The following is a 17,273-nucleotide window of genomic DNA, read 5'->3' as shown; positions in this document are numbered from 1 at the left end:
GATAAGATTGGGGTCTGCTGTTCATTTTCCCAGGTCTATGCTGGGTTACTATCTGGGAATCCCTTTGGCCACACTGGCCAACAATTCAAAAGAAGATATTGGCTGTCTGTTATTGGGTCTCCTCCCAAGCCCATGTGACCCCTGAGGAACAGATCCTCAAATGACCTTAAGAGTAAAAATAAATCGGTTTATCTGGACCAACTGTATGGCCTTAAACACCCAAAAGGAAAGTATAACCAAGATTAATGGGGCTAATATAATTTCATAAGAGTCCATATGGATAGTTAATCTTTTTAAAAAATTATTTATTTTATGTGTATGAGTGTTTTGCCTGCATGTAGGTAAGAGCACACGTGCCATGAGATACTCACAGAGGACAGAAGAGACCATTGGATCCCCTAGAACTGGAGTTACAGACAGTTGTTAGCTGCCATGTGGATGCTAGGATTTGAACCTCGGTCTTCTGCAAGAACAACCAGTGTTCTTAACCACTGAGCCATCTTTCCAGCCCAGGTCATGATGTTTTATACTCAATTATGGAAGGATATTAAAAGCTGCTACTTTACCATGTCCCCTTAGTGTTCTTCACAGCATCACACTCGAAGATACGAAGTCCAGAGCAAATTCTAGTGGACAGTTAGCAAAGAGTTTCTGAAGGTCAGCCTGTCATACCAGCACTCAGGAGGTGGAGGCAGGAGAACCGGCTTGAAGTCACAAGTTTCAGGCCAGTCTGGGCTACAGCAAAAGCCCTGTCTCAAAACAAAACATCCATGCTGGAGAGATGGCTCAGCGGTTAAGAACACTGGTTGTTCTTGCAAAAGACCTGGGTTCGAATCCCAGCACCCACATGGCAGGTAACAACTGTCTGTAACTCCAGTTCTCGGGGACCCAACAGCCTCTTCTGTCCCCTGCGGGCATTGCATGATGCGGGTGCACTTACCTACAGCAGGCAATACACATATACACATTAAATAAAAAAAAAAATCCAAAACCAAACCAGACAAAACAGATTGCCACAAAATCTACTTTATTTTTAAGTGGGGCCGGGGGAGGGAGGGAACACACGGGGAAATGGCATAACCACAGGCAGCATCAAATGATATACTTCTAGGATGTCCTTAGGGTTGGCAAACAGGCTGTGGCCAGTGTGAAACAGTATCAGAGTGAGAGATGAAACTCCTAGCAAACAGCCCTTTAGTGACTTGTAGAGGAGAGACTCCACCTTGGAATAGATAACTCATTTAGAGTAAGCTACCTTTGGTTCTTTGGAAGTTAAAAATCATCATTTGATATCACTATACTTTTCTATTTTATAAAAATTATCAACTCAAAATTTAGTGGCATTAAATGTTTTTTACAATTAAACCTTTTAGCTATAGAAAAACTTGTAAATAAACCTGTGGGTGAAGACCTGGAGCTGGGGCATAGTGGCAGAATGTTAATCCAGCACTTGTAAGGTCCTTGGTTGTTTGATCACCAGCACCATAACATACACACACACACACGCACACACACACATGCACGTAAGGTCCTTGGTTGTTTGATCACCAGCACCATAACACACACACACACACACACACACACACACACACATGCACGCACGCACGCACACATCACCAAAAGTGGTAAGTAGATATTTTGTCAAGCAACTGGCAGTCAACATATAACTTTCTAAAGTTATATGTGAGACTATGGTGTGTACCTACATGCCTGTAGGCCCCATTAGCACAACAGGTGTCTGTCCTTGGGGCATTTTTAAAAAAAATTTTTATGTATTATTTTTATTTTATGTGTATGCGTGTATTGCCTACATGTAGGTAAGTGCACCCATGTCGTGCAATGCCCTTGGAGGTCAGAAGATGCTGTCGGATCCCCTGGACTGGAGTTACGGACAGTTGTTAGCTGCCATGTGGGTGCTGGGATTCAAACCCAGGTCTTCCGCAAGAATATCCAATGTTCTTAACCGCTGAGCCATCTCTCCAGCCCCTCTTGGGGCATTTTTAACTGGAGTTACAGAGAGGTGGGGAGAGAGAGCGTGGACTTTGAGGAAGTGACACAGACAGCATGAGGTCAGTGCCTCTGGTTCTGCTACTTAATGCTCTTTGATACAAAACAATTGGCCTAGCACTTTCTGCCTTAGAAAATCTTTCACCATTACTACTAAGACATTTGTTTTGTTTTATTTTTGAGGCAGCCTCCATATGTAACCCAAGCTGACCTCAAACTCCAGATCTTTCTGTTTCCTGAGTACTGGGATTACAGGTATGCAAAGGTATATTTGAATGCATGACTAAAAGACAACTGTCTTAAGGATTAAACAATTTTTTAAATTTTATTATCTTCATTATTTTATGTGTATGCATGTATTGCCTGAATGTAGGTAAGTGCACTCGTGTCATGCAATGCCCATGTAGGTTAGAAGAAGCTGTCGGATCCCCTGGGACTGGAGTTAGGGACAGTTGTTAGCTTCCATGTGGGTGCTGGGATTCGAACCTGGGTCTTCTACAAGAACAACCAGTGTTCTTAACTGCTGAGCTATCTCTCCAGCCCCCAATTTATTTTTATTTTATGTCTGTTTTATCCCTGCATGTATATAATTGCACCGGTGTCCTGCAATGCCCACAGAGGAAAGACAGCGTTGGATCCCCTGGAACTGGAGTTACAGATGGTTGTTAGCTGTCACATGTTTGCTGGGATTCAAACCTGGGTCTTCTTCAAGAATAGCCAGTGCTCTTAACCACTGAGTCATCTCTTCAGCCTCTTAAGGGTTATTTAAAAATGTCAAATACCAAGCTTTAGATGCTATGGAATATCTCACCTTAACCAAAAAGCCACTGAAGAGTCCCTCTTAAGTATCTGTAGAAACACGTACCCATATCCGAGGTCATCTACTGCAAAGCAGAGAGTCAGTATTGCTCTGAATTACAGGAGTCCCTATTAAAAAACTCAGCAGGGCTGGAGAGATGGCTCAGTGGTTAAGAACACTGGTTGGTCTTGCAGAAGACCTGGGTTCGAATCCCAGCACCCACATGGCAGCTGACAACTGTCTGTAACTCCAGTCCCAGGGGATCCAACAGACTCATCTGACCTCTGCAGGCATTGCACGACATGAGTGCACTTACCTTCATGCAGGCAATACACACATATACATAAAATAAAAATAATAAATTAAAAAAAAACCCCAAAAAACCTCACTCAGACCCAACTCTTGAAGGATACACCTACTCTCAGAAAATTAAACTCTCCTACTGTACCGTGAGTGATCAATTTCTTTGGCTGTAGACAAAGGATTCTTCAGTTCCAAAGATGAAGCTCCTTGAAATTGAGATACATGAAGAGCAGCTCTGGTTTTTGGAGCTCTACTTTCTAGCTGTCCATTAGATTCACTGGGTGCCTTGCTGCATGGGTTGCAGGCAGGGAGGATGGCATTCAACATGGTCTCAAAGCTGCAAGTTACAAGCTGGTCTCCATAAAACATGGAAAACTTAATTCAACATGCCAACAGCATTTCTGGCAGGTGGTTTATTTCATAAAATTTCTCAACATCCATCAGATAATTTTTGAAATGTCATTTAAAGTGCAGTGTTACACTTCTGTGCTTGCCATCACCTTTTTCTTCAAGACACTGTTTTGTTCATCTCACTAGAAGTGAAGGGTGATTAAAATCAACTTTAGAGGGAACAGTTGCTTTTATTTTATACCTTTAAATACCCTTCTTTGAAATTCTTTGATAAACAATCTCTGAAAATGCTTGACTAATAGTAGAGGAATAATCTGTTCCTGCCTGGCAAAATTCAAGGTGAAGCTGAAGGTTAATTTGAGAGTAAGAGGTACCAGGAAGAGAAATTTTGGCTTCAACAATGGATTGTTAATCCTAGAGAAAAATGAAACACACAGCTGCATATAAAATCCAGGTAAACTGATGATTTGGCAGACACCATTTCTGGCCTCATTATCGAACTAGAGTGTCACAGTTCACTTTTACATACAGAATCTGGCTCAAAAACAAAAGTGGGAGTGGAGAAATGGCTAACGACAAGGGATCTAAGTGCCAGCTCCTGCCTTGATTTGTGCAGGGCTCATGGACCTTGCAAATACTTGTAAGAGCCTTAGTTTGATCCCCAGCACCTTCATATGGAAATAAGGAATTAGGTAATACAGAAATAGAAGCATTCTTCCCCAAGGGTCACTATAGTTTTATGATCCAACAGTGCTTGGATTGCACTGGTGCTTCACCCTCACCAGGCTGACTGCTCAGAGCCATCAGCACTTTGTTCCCTCCTCACAGCATCAAAGGCACTCCAGCACTGCTCCAGCAGCCTCCTCAGATGCCCGGTATGATGATGATGCTCCCTGTGTAGGTATGCTAGAACTACCACCACACCTGAGAGCCATCATCATCTGCCAGACTAATCTGTCTTTGTCTTAGTGCTGTGGCTGTGACAATGTGGCTATGACCTCTGCCAACAATTTGCTCACCAGAATCTCTGAGAAAGTGGTGAAGATGTAAGCCCAATGAGGTAGCTGGCTCTTCCTTTAGGATGCCAAGAATCAAACTGAAGGACTGGAAGAGGCAGAGGGCACACTCCACTGGGGAGAAGCATGTTCCAGTCACCACTGAAACTGTACAAACTGGTCACAGCAGAAAACAACCCAGTTTATGTGACTTCAAAGGGACTCAGTACCTGAATGAGCAAGTAAAGTCCATCAAAGAACTAGTGATCATGTGATCAACTTGTGCAAGACTAGAGTCCCCAGCATGACGTGGTAGGTTGTCCTTCTGACAGGCACAGCTGGAAGATGGTGGAGCTAGGCTTTAGCCTGACTTTCCTGTAGATGGAAACAGGCAATTTCTTGCTTGCTGGTGATGCTTTACCTGCCATATAAAGCACCCACTTAAGTTCCTTAATTTACAGAGAGAAGGTGAGAGGATGGGAGGGGTGAGGGAGGAAGAGATAGGTTAGGGAGAGAAGGAGGAGGAAGAGAGGGGATGGGGGGAGGAGAGAAAAGGCAGGACGCCTGCTAGGTATGTGGTCTCCTCTTTCACATGGACAAAAGGGCTAGGGCTTTGATATTTTTGTTCTAATACAACTGACTCCTGATACCTTTGTGTAGAACTTTGAGAAGCATCCTGTGATAAATCAAATAGAATGAGTCTGCAGGGTAGTCCTTGCTGGGAAGATGTGGATCAGAGCTGGCAGGGTCTCACTGTTCCTACTGTCTACAGCAATGATATAGAACAACTCAGGTCTCATGTCACATGGAGCTCTGAGCCAGGGCCCAGCAGCTCAGTTCTGATTAGTTTTCTCCCTAGAGCCCTACACTACAGTCATCACTTAATTTCTGCACAGTGGGTGCTGGACAGTAGAGGTATCAGCAGGAAGCAGGCGTGCATGATAGGAGACCTGAGGTCCTGCGGCTGGTCTCTTCTATGTGGGAAGCGACTGCCACCCACAGGCTCTTTCCTAGAAGTGCTGCTCTCACAGGCCTCTGTTTTAGAGTAGCAGAGCACAGACACTGGGCTCTAAGGGGGGCTTGTGTCCTCCCACTGCTGTCATAGGTATCCACCAATGACGCTGCCCATTCCTGTCAGATGTCTTGGCCCCCAAAGTGTAGTCACCCCTGCTGAAGGTATCCCACACAAGCAGCTGAGGCTCTTATGCTCCCAGCCTCAAATGGTAAGGCGCTCACAGGGTTTCTGGCCACTGCTGTCCGAAAGGTGGGCACAGGGTTCCATTATACCACCAAAAGATGTGTGAGTCTAGAGAAGTGCAGACAGCTCCAAGCCAAGCAGCAGAAAGCCTGTGCTGGCTAAGTGGGCAGTTCAAGTTTGGAGCTAGAGCAAAGCCTGCCCAGACCTAAGTAACTGCTATGCTCTGGGGAGTAAGTACTGCCCTCCTTCACTGGTTGCCACTGAGATGTGCAAGCTCATGGAAGTAAACAGGAAACCTTGTTCTGGTCATCAGTATAAGAGTTGACATTTGTTCTGTGCAGAGTAAAAGCACATCTGCATGGTGTACACCCAACACTGCAGGGAGCAACGTAAGACTTGTCCCTTGAGGTGCAGTATGTGGTTTGAGCACAGACCACAGGCTCAGTGTCCATCTCTGCCACATTGGCCATGCTGGCCACATCAGGCAAAAAGACACTGAAAGAGTGTGAAGACTGAGAAAAAACAAAGATAGCACCCCAACTACTGGCTTTCAACACAGATGTCATCACCCACACCTATAAGGAGGCAATCTATATAAGCACCTTGGTGCCTGTTTGGTGCTCAGAAGTCAAAGAAAGAAATGTTAGTGGAGGTTGTATAATTATGTAATATCTCAAGGGTTAATTTAATATGTGAGATAATCTTAACCTATATAAATACAAATTCTTAAGCAGAGGGAAAGAAAGCTAAAAAGCCCATTTAAAAATTCATAGTAAATATTTCCTTATTTTATTGAATAAACAAAAATTATCAGTACATATCTGAAAATTTATAAATGGTCATTTCAATGGAAAACAAATTTTATAAGTACCACAAACCAGACAACAGAAATGTCTCTTTAAAGACTGAACAAGTTCAAATGCATAAAGAAATTTCAGTTTCATTTTTCTTCATTTCCAAGAGGAATGAACGTATACGCTTTCATGCCAAAGACAGAACTTTGTGCCCTAGTGGACATGGTGGGGTGGGCTACTGCACGGAAGGGTGAGGACAGGGTCTGCCACCTGTGAGAGTCTTCCATATGTGCGGCCCCGAGACAAGAGCCAAAGTGAGGCCACAGCAGATGCAATCCACGGACATGCTAGCAAGCATTACTGACTATGGAGTCATTGTTCTAGTAATGGACTTTCCCATGTTCCATGAACTGGAAGGAATAAGCGTACCTTAAAGATATATAGAACCTGCCAGTACCAACTGATGCAGAAACACACAAGAGCCAGGAACATGTGTGCCTGTGCACACTGCAGTGCTGCCATAACCACAGTGTAGATGAGACATTACAATCATCTGAGCGTTCAGGCAGAATGGTGGAAAGTGCATGAAAAACAAAAATCTGCCTGTGCACCAAAGTCATCAGAAAGGACAGAATCACATGGCAAGATAATGACTGGAATGATATAACAGGTCTAAATGTTTTCTTGTTGAAGTCCAGGATGTGCTAGTCATTAGCACTACATAAAACATGAGTGCTAATGAGGACTGGGGATCTGAATCTAATGTCAGACTTAAGAGAATGCCTTTGCCATATAATAGGCACACACCAATACCTGATGGCTCAAAAGACTACACAGTACACAGCACTGTGCATCTCTAATGTAGGCAACCTCAATAACATGTAACTAATCTGTTAGTCTTGAGACAGTCACAGTGGCTTATGTAAAATACTGAGATTTTGGAAACTTAAATATAGAAATAGACTTGATAACTAATAAAACATCTATCTAAAGCAGAGTATATTGTTAGTGGTAGACTTGACAGATAGGACAGACACTGCCTGGTGACTGTGCACTTGAAGGGGACAACTGCAGGGTTTTGTCCACTACCAACACTGACACACTGGCTACTATCATCTTTGTGGACACACCTGGCTACTGTTGCCTTTCTGCATGGATACACAGGCTGTGATGGCTCTCTATATAGCCGTCCCCTCCCTGTCCTTTCTGGGAACCAAAAGGATAACACTGACAGGGGCCTGTCAAAGGCAGAAGAAGTCTTCTGGATATAACTGCAGACTGGAGAGAGCTGTGAACACTTGCAGGAGCTGTTCCAGACTGGAAGTGCTGCTGGAAGTTGAGAATTCACTTCCTTCAACCTCAGTATCTGTCTCTGTAGGTGGGTAAAATGGGTCACATGTCCATGCTGGAGCCATTGGGTAACACAGGCAAGAAAACAAAAGGAAGGTCCACTGTTCACACTGAGCTCAGTGGCTTCAGACCATACTGCATCTTTTCATAAGATCAGAGTAGTAACAACAGCTCAAGTCAACAACAAAAAAGCATCATTTGTGAGCAGGAACTCAGAAGAAGGCATAACTGATTTTCAAATCTTAAAGGAAAAATTGTGATATATTATGAATACTCTGCTAAGAGAGAGTCATTTAAAATTTCTCTGGATTATGCCAAAAAGTCACCCTTCACTAGTGCCGGGGATACTAGGCTGGTACCACAACAGCCTTAGCACCTCCCCTTGGAGGTCATGTAGGCCTATGGAAAGTGGAATAAAGGACAGATCCCATACCCCTAGTTGGCCTCCAGGAGGCCAGTCCGGGCTTTGGGACCTGAGGCAGGATCATTGGCCGGGCTTCTCCTACAAGACACTGGCTAAAAATGGGGCGTGGGGTGTTCTAACAGAAGCGTAAGAGACAGGTGCAGGAAGTAGACTGTATCTGTAACCTGACTTAGAGAGATCAAATGCTAACAGGCATGTTACTGCTTGTTTTGAGACAGAGTCTCACTATGTAGCCCAGACTGGCCTTGACTCATAATTCTTTTTCCTCTGCTTCTCAAGTGTTGGGATTGTGGGCCTGTGCCACTATGCCCAAGCATTTTGAAAATAACTGGGTAATTTAAGTACATTCTCAGAATTAATGATACTAAGGTGCTATTCATTTTATACAGTAATGAGTGTATACAGCCATGTAAGAGAATGTCCTTGTGTTTTAGAGATGTTTGCAGAATTCTGAGGAAAGGCACAATAGGCACACTAGGGGCTTCTTTAAAATGCTACAGTACAAGCTGGGCATGGTGGCGCACGCCTTTAATCCCAGCACTCGGGAAGCAGAGGCAGGCGGATCTCTGTGAGTTCAAGGCCAGCCTGGTCTACATAGTGAGTTCCAGGACAGCTGGGGCTACAGGGAGACCCTGTCTCAAAAAGACAAAAACAAACAAAAAAAGCTACAGTACAAAACTCAGAGGAGGCTTGCATGGCAACGCACAGCTGCAGTGCCAGGACCCAGAAGGCTAAGACAGGAGGAGCACAAGTCCAAAGCCTGCTGGGCAGCTTAGTAAGAACTTGCCTCAAAATAAAAAGTAAAAAAAGTAGAGGGTTGGGAGTAGAGCACAGAGGTAGAGTGCTTGCATGGCACGCAAAGACCCCAGGTTCAATACCTCGTACTACAAACACATTTCAGAAGAAAACATGGGGAGAGAGAGAGAATGTGAGTAACCAGGTATTATCAATGTTGGGCGGGGAGCAGAGGGTTATTTTACTCCTTTTCCTGCTTTTGTGTATTTTGAAAACATTCTAATAAACTAAAACATTATCTACAGAAAGTGAGGTTCCATTAGTAGAAAACAAAAACAACAAAACCCATTTTATAGGAGCCCTAGCAGAAGATGATTGAGAATAGAATTTATTGAGAGTCTGTCAGAGAAGGGTGTGACAAAGTCAGACTTGAAGGAGGTCCTTCTCCCTCTGGCGGGAACACCCTTGCCCAGAGCACTATCTTTACCAAGAAGTAGTCCCAGCCTGGCATCAGAGTGGCCTCAAAACCTCCCATACCTGATTTGATACCCAGATACTAAGGTGGGCTCTTTTTAAAAACAAATGTAGCAGTTGGTAGAGTGCTTTGCCTACCATGCACAGAGCTGTGAATTCAATCCCCAGTACCTTGTAAACTGGGTACGGTGTCTCACACTTGTAATCCTAGCATTTTGGAGGTGGAAGCAAGATGAGCAGGCCATCTTTGGTCACACAGCCTGAGATGCAAGATCCTGCCTCAAAAAACAAAAACCAACCAACCAATCAAAAAAACAAGACAACTTTGTGCTTCATAGTGTCAGTGAGTACATTTGTTAGGTGGTGACTGAGGAAGGAGCAGGGTAGTCTTCACTCATCATATGAACACGAAGGTTCAGGAAAAAACATTTAAAAATATTTTATTTATTATTTTATTTGTATGAGTGTATTGCCTGTATGTGTGTAAGTGCACCCATGTCGAGCAATGCCAGCAGAGGTCAGAAGAGGGCTTAGGATTTCCCCGGAACTGGAGTTAAAGGCGGTTTATAGCTGCCATGTGGGTGCTGGGAATTGAACTCGGGTCCTCTGCAAGAGCAGTCAGTGCTCTTAACCACTGAGCCATGTCTCCAATCCCCAGGAAAAACATTTTAAAGGTGATTCAGACTATTTCTTCCCTACAACACAAATTCAAGGCTTCCTTTTGGGATGATACACTGGGACAAAACCAACTGTCCTGAGCAGAACTGTTCTAAGTAGTATTGCCTTGTGCGTATAGAAAGTGGTTCCCTGCCTCTAAGTATTATAGGGACAGAATAAAGAATAACTCAACACATAGCAAGCACTGACTGACTGGACTAGTAAAAGGATGAGACTGTAGTTTATGTTTAAGGAAGCTAAAAAATTACAGTTACTGCTGTGCATGGTAGCACATGCCTATAATCTTAGCATTTGGGAGGTTAAGGCAGACAGACTGCTGTGTTTGAGGCCAACCTAGGTAAAGTGAGACCTTGTCACAAAAAAAAAAAAAAAAAGAAATCACGATACATTTATCCACAATCCCTTGCTAGAATCCAACCAACACTAACAAGAAAAGACTGACATCCATAAGATGTCAACAGCTCAAAGGTCAGCAAGGTGGTTTCTGCAAATACGGTTATTCCATCACAGCACAGAACCAGAAGTCTCATAAACGAATGTTTAAAGTTCCCAGAATAGGCTGGGAATGTAGTTCAGCAGGAGAGTAGTCGCCCAACATATGTAAGGCCCTGTGTTCAATCCTTAGTACCAGAAAAAAAAAAATCCACGTGACATTTTGAAAAGAAAATGAAACTTAAAATAAATATGTATTGCACTGCTACACCCCCCCCCCCCCCCCCCCCCCCCCCCCCCCCCCGCCGGCCCTGCAACCAAAGTTCCAACCTGTGCTCCTAGGGGCTAAGCAAATTCAATAGCATCTGACCAGGGCTGACCTCTGCCCAGCACCTGTGAGACGCTGGGTCTAATGGGCGTTTCCTGCCCTCCAGATCCTGTCTGTATGGTGAGTATCAGCCCCAACTCAAAGTGGTTTAGACCTCCACATGGCACCCAGCAGGGCTCCCTCTGCCTGTACTCACTGAGCCCTTCTACTGCCTTGGGACAGAACTATGTCTTCAAAGGCAGCTACTGGAAACAGCTATCATTAGTATTGGAAACCACCTGACACAACCCAGGCATTCACATATTTTGTTTTTATCATTATAAACTAACACTGTGTTATGTCAGTAAAAGAAATGACTCTGCTATGCTAGCTTGTGCCATGACTTTCAAGGCCACTTGTGGTTCTGGTTCTACTTGGTTGCAATCATAGTATCGATAACACCTGCAATTACAATGAACAGAAGGCAGCAGCTTACACGTTCACAGTGGATTTTAGATCGGTGCCTGTGCAAGCCCACTTTCAACAGTACTGCCTAGGTCTCAAGTCAGTAATGAGCAGAGGCCTCTGGTACCAGTACAGTCCCATGGCCAGCTCTGCATGTAGAAGGCTGCAGCCCCTACTGCCCATCCTGGGTTAGGATGCCACTGAGGCATTCTTCAGAGGTTTCAAATACTGCACAGGCTGTACAAATTAGACAAAACTCATATCCTAACTCACTATGGGAAGCATGGCTTATCTTACAAGCAGCACCAAGAAGCATAAAACACACAGATCATCATGAATCAAAACGGTGTAACATCCAAAATGTATAGCACCAGTTTTGCTTGAATTCAAAGCACATGTCAAAAAGACAAAGCTGTGGAAGTCAACTCATCAATTGCCAGGACTAGCTAGAAATGCTCATCTATCTTAAATTGGATGTGTAGGCTTTAACATCATCCAAGTGAAAGTTTTAGCTCTTTGACATTCAAAATAGTATATCAGTGATTAGAAAAACCCTATCTAGCATGAACTCATTCACTTTCTATGTCTTAACCAAAAGATCCTGAATTCTAAGTATACCAATGGGGAGGGGGTCTCCTTGTAAAGGAGTCTGGAGTGGTCAAGATGGGTTTTTATCTATCTGTTCCCCTGGAGTGGAACTCTTTAAACTGTGTTGAAAACTGAAAGGGACTCTTTCCCCACTTGTCTGTGCAAAGGGATTACTGAAGAAGAGGCTCACATCTAGGGGTGCCTCAGCCTCAGAGTCCCAAGAGTCTGTGTCTGTGCTGCTGGAGTCTTCAGCTGTTGTGGGTGGGTAGCTGAGCTGTTCTAACTGATCAATAATGTCAGAAAACTGAAAGGCTGAGCTGGACTCAGAGCGGATTGAATAGGCTGGGAAGTTAACCATGGAGCTGGCCTCAGACTGATTGGCTGAGCTGGACGTATGCAGAGAAAGCCCACCATGCAGTGGCAGGTTATTGAGGGAGCTGTTCTCAGACTGGTTGTTCCTAAGTGAGCTGGTCTCAGAAGGACTCAGCAGGCTCTGCATCAGGCTAGCCTGAGCCTTCACCTCAAACAGCTCCGAGGTATCCGAGGGATGTGTGTTGCCATTGAAGTCACTTCCTTCCCCAAATTCAAAATCGTCTTCTACACTCATATCCACTGCCTCAGTGGAGTATCTATCTGGGCTGGACTGGGCAGACTCTGGATGCTGGAAGGAACCTGGACTACACAAGGGAGGGGACCCAGTGGATGGGACAGGTACCCGGGACTCCAAAGGGATTAAAGCATTGTACGGGAAAGAAAATGCCTCAGAGCCTCCAGCAAAGAAAGAAATGTCTGCTGGGTCATCGTCTATGAACTCTTCAGATACCTGCAACTGTGCATTTGTCAATGTGAAAACAGGGACACCCCTGTGGCACTGCCGGCCACCCCGGTACTCCCCACTGGACAGGATGGAGCTTGCAGGAAAGTCATCCTCACCACTGTCATTTCTACCAGCAGCTTTGAGTCCCCGACTGGCCCGCCCTTCGTTTAGGTCTAAAGAATTGAGACTCTGTCCTGTGGGACAGACAGAACCATGGCTGCTCACAACATGACAAAACCCAACACCTGAACCAGGCTGGAGCACGGAAGGTCCAGGGAGATGGGTCGACTGTGTGCTGGGGCCTTCAGATGCTGCTCTGCTGCTCCTCTCTGCCGCTGTGCTCTTGATGTAGGGAGCTTGGGGATCCACAAGGGAGATGCTACTGTCCTTGAAATCAGGCAGACCAGGAGGGGTCAAAAGGGAGGTAGGGAGTGGGTAAAAGGAGGCATTTGCTGAAGACAGAGAAGAAGTTCTTAAGCTCTCGGTGAATGAGATGCTCTGAGAATTGAAATTAGAAAAGAAAAAAAAGGAACATATAAAAATTATAAACCACCATTATAAATTATAAAGCCAACTTGGTCAACTTAGGACACCTATTTTTTTTTTTTGGGGGGTGTTTTCTCTTTTTGTTTTTGGTCTTTTTGAAACAGGGTCTCCCTGAAGCCCCAACTGGCCTGGAACTCACGATTAGACCAGGCTGTCCTTGAACCCACAGAGATCCACCTGCCTCTGCCTCCAGAGTACTGGGACTACAGGCATGTGCCACCATGCCCAGCTGTTTTTTTTAGTATTTATTATTTTTATTTTATGTGCATGAATGTATTGCCTGTATGTGTGTAACTGCCTGCATGTGTGTAAGTGCAATTCTCAGTCTGTCCCTGTGTGTTGTCCCCACCACCGCCCCCCCCCCTCCTCTGGCATCCACAGTAAAGAGAAACTCCTCCTCCCTTGGAGGTTGGAAGAAGGTGTTGGATCCCCTGGAACTGGAGTTACACTTGTTAACTGCCATGTAGGTGCTGGGAATTGAACTCAGGTTCTCAGCAACAGCAGTCAATTCTCTTAACTGCTGAGCCATCTCTCCAACCTTGTAGCCCCAGTTGGCCTGGAACAGGCTGACCTGCCAGGCTCTACCTCCTGAGTGTGATTAAAGGCAAGCACCAAACCTGTCTTGGATATCTACATATTTTTACAGCTTTTCTGAAAGGGGCACCTGAGCAGACTTTCCTTTTTACAACTGAAGATTTTGAATTTTGTTTTGATTCAGTCTTACTATACAGCCTTGCTGGCCTCAAACTCATAGCACTCTGCCTCCTGAGTGCTGGGATTACAGGTATGTGCCACCATGCCTGGCTTAGATTTGTAAAAGTACAGTATTGTAATCTGAAGCAGGGCCATCTATTTATAACCCTTTACAATTCTGTCTGTCCTTGTTCCCACCCCACCCCCAACCCCCACACCTCTTCTGGCATCCACAGTACAGAAACTCCATTCTAGAGAACCAGACAACATGAAAACATGTCTTTGTGACAACCCTTGCCATCTTGAGGCTGTAAATAGACATGTTTGGATGGTAGTATCTCTATTCAGCCAAAACTGCCCTTCACCATGGTGCTGGCACCAGGTGACAAGTCCAAGTTTGCAGTCTTGGTCTCTTTACCGGTAGAGACTTGCTAGCACCAAGGAGTAGGTACACATACCATTCCTCTCATGTATGCAACGGAAGGTCAGAGGGATACGGCCCTTGCCCTCCTCAGTGGTATAGGAACCTTGGGACATTCTGAAAGTGTTAGAGGCACCTCAAGAAGGAGTGAGAGAAGAGATTCATGAGAAGGGTGAGGAAATGCTGGAGGGGCTGTGAAGAAATCACTGTGGCCCTTGCCACACCACAGGTGTCCTGGCTCATGTAAGGCTGCCTCCTTTCTCTACCTAAGAATCACTCACCATGTGTACTATCACAAAGGTGTACTCAAGTTTTGAGAAAATCCTCTATTATAAACATATGCCCAGTATCATTAGGAGAGTGGTTAGCCTGAAATATACCCACACAAAACTGAGTATTTCCTGGGAAGTATGACCAGAGGCAGTACACACAGGTACACACATATCACAATATGGAATACAAGCAAATACTGTGGCAGGAGACCCACCAACTTTTAGAAACAACTAACCTTTTAGAAACAAAATAGCTGGTCATGATTCTAAAAGTAATCTGTTTTCTTTGTAGAATATGTAGGAAAAAAAAATGCCTTTTTGGTTTTGTTTTATTTGAGGCAGTACTTCCTATGTAGCCCAGGCTGGCTCTGAACTCATGATCTTCCTGTCTCAGCCTCCCATGTGTGGGAATGATAGGTATCAGTCACAATGTCTGGTATATTGCCTTTTGTTAATCACCCAACCATATTAAATATTCTCTGTGGCTTTTAAAATGTAATGTTAGATAACTGGAAGCTTAAGTATAATTTTTTAGAATATTTATTTTTTGGAATTCAGTTAAAACCTGGGGATACCCAAATATTAAGATCACACCTGGAGCGGGGCATGGTGGTACATTCTTTAATCCCAGCACTCTGGAGGCAGAGGCAGGTAGATCTCAGGTCAAGGCCAAAAAAAAAAAAATCACACACGGAGCTCTTGGAAACTGTACTTAGTGTAAATGACACGATTAACAAAAATGAACACTGGACAGAACTTTAAACACAAGCTGAGAACACAAGGAAACAATAATGCAGCAGTACCCTAGAGCAGGATTTGGTGTACTGCCATGCTTGTGGGGAAGCTAGCCTTCAAATATGAAAGGGGAAAAGGCTGTGATGAGGCAGAGCTGGAGCACAGAGAAACCACTGATGTCTCAGCACAGGGGCATGGAGCAGCTGCTCTATCACTGTGGCTAATCCTGACACGTGTTGCTCCACAGCTGCAATCAGGCCAAAAACATACAGCTGTAAGGCTATTCCTGCTTTGTCTTGTAACAGCAAGATGTCTTCATGCAACTACATCTTCACAGCAGTCTTCTGAGAGTAGCACACAAGCCTACTACCTGGATGGGCTACAGTGTATCCAGAGGACAACTGCACAGCTGGCTGTTGTTCAGGATCCCCAGTGGATGGTGAACAACACTATGATGCATAGGGCAGAGCTCACAGATGTTCCTGCATTTAGGGATTCTTTCTGAAGCTGAAGTGCTCATGATGCCATGTGACTACTTTTGAGACTCTTATTACAGCATTGCAGATAATTTTCCAGAAGAGTACATACAGATAATTAAAACTGCCTGTGGTTTCAAACAGAAAAGACTAACCTGTTTAGGCAGGTCTACAGTCAAAGCATGGATAGATGTCCGAGTCTTACTGTGCCGTCTGCAAAACAGAGAATATGCTATGAGGGTTAGACCCCCTTTATCGCCATACCTGTTGCCCCTGACCTCCTGTTCTAGAATCACATGTATATACTGCATCTATGAATATGAATATGATGAAAACAAGGGTAGAAAGCTAGAAATAGGAAGAAGGAAATAATAATGTGAATAAGAATTCAACTAAAAAATGAAACCCAGAAGAGGTAAAATTATATATGCACACCAATGGAAAAATTCCATATGAATTTTGAGATTGTTTACCATACTATGTGTGCTGGTTAGTGCTGTCAGTCTGGCAGGATCTGAAATCACCTAGGAGACAAGTTTCCAGGCACATCTATGAGGGATTATTTAGCTTTTTGGCATGCCTATCAGGATTCTATTATTAGGTTAACTGAGGTAGGGAGACCCTCCCACTGCAAATGGAACATACCCTGGAAGAGAGTCCTGAGACTAAAGGACCAGGTGAGCAGAGCACAGGCACTCACCACTCTGTTCCAGACTGTAGAAGTGATGTGACTAGATGTTTCAAAGGCCTGATGCCTTGATCTCCCCACTATGATGGACTGTACCCTGGAACTATGAACCCACATAAACCTTTCCTTCCTTAAGTTGCTTTTGTTGGGTACTTTGTCACAGCAACAGGAAAAGACGTCAAAACACTATGTAAAATCATTACATATAAGCTGAGTTGTATAGACTGGAAACTAGAATAGTATCTGTGGATGAATACAATGATCTGCATGAAGGCGTTACACATGCATTTTAAAAAACAAAAACACCAAAAAACAACCCCTCTAACATGAAATACATGTTTATTTACTTAAACAGCCTTTTATTTACGCAAATGTTAAAAATAATGGAAACATCTTTTTTTTTTTTTTTTGGTCTTTTTGAGACACGGTCTCCCTGTAACCCCAGCTGTCTTGGAACTCACTATGTAGACCAGGCTGGTCTTAAACTCACAAAGATCCACCTGTCTCTGCCTCCCAAGTGCTGGGACTAAAGGTGTGCATTACCAGGCCTGGCTGGAAGAAAATAATTTAAAATGGCAAAGAAACTAGGCTCTAACTAAAGAGAATAAATGAACATCTTTCTTAAGATGTACAGATTTGTACTTCACCTGTATCTAAATCAATTTCCCGCTTTTATTCTTAGTCCAGATGTGAACAACTAACCTATAGGAATCACTTGAATATCC

The 17,273-nt window shown here is 44.1% G+C and overlaps 1 protein-coding gene across 2 annotated transcripts in view; it reads right to left on the bottom strand.

The window, feature by feature from the left end:
- Farp2 (FERM, ARH/RhoGEF and pleckstrin domain protein 2) overlaps positions 1-17,273 on the bottom strand; it is a gene marked incomplete in the record, with an annotated part of 114,187 nt that overhangs the window by 31,063 nt on the left and 65,851 nt on the right. For both annotated transcript variants that reach the window (XR_003848868.1, XM_008829156.3), the window contains 2 exon segments: positions 12,963-13,215; positions 16,016-16,073. Coding sequence is in view for 1 of the 2 variants with exons in the window: in XM_008829156.3 (XP_008827378.1) it covers positions 12,963-13,215; positions 16,016-16,073 (311 nt within the window).

Source organism: Nannospalax galili, unplaced genomic scaffold (assembly GCF_000622305.1).
Source record: "Nannospalax galili isolate Female #2095 unplaced genomic scaffold, S.galili_v1.0 scaffold453, whole genome shotgun sequence".
NCBI lineage: Eukaryota > Metazoa > Chordata > Mammalia > Rodentia > Spalacidae > Nannospalax > Nannospalax galili.
The sequence above is the reverse complement of the archived record's forward strand: the minus strand, read 5'-3'. Positions and strand labels throughout refer to the sequence as shown.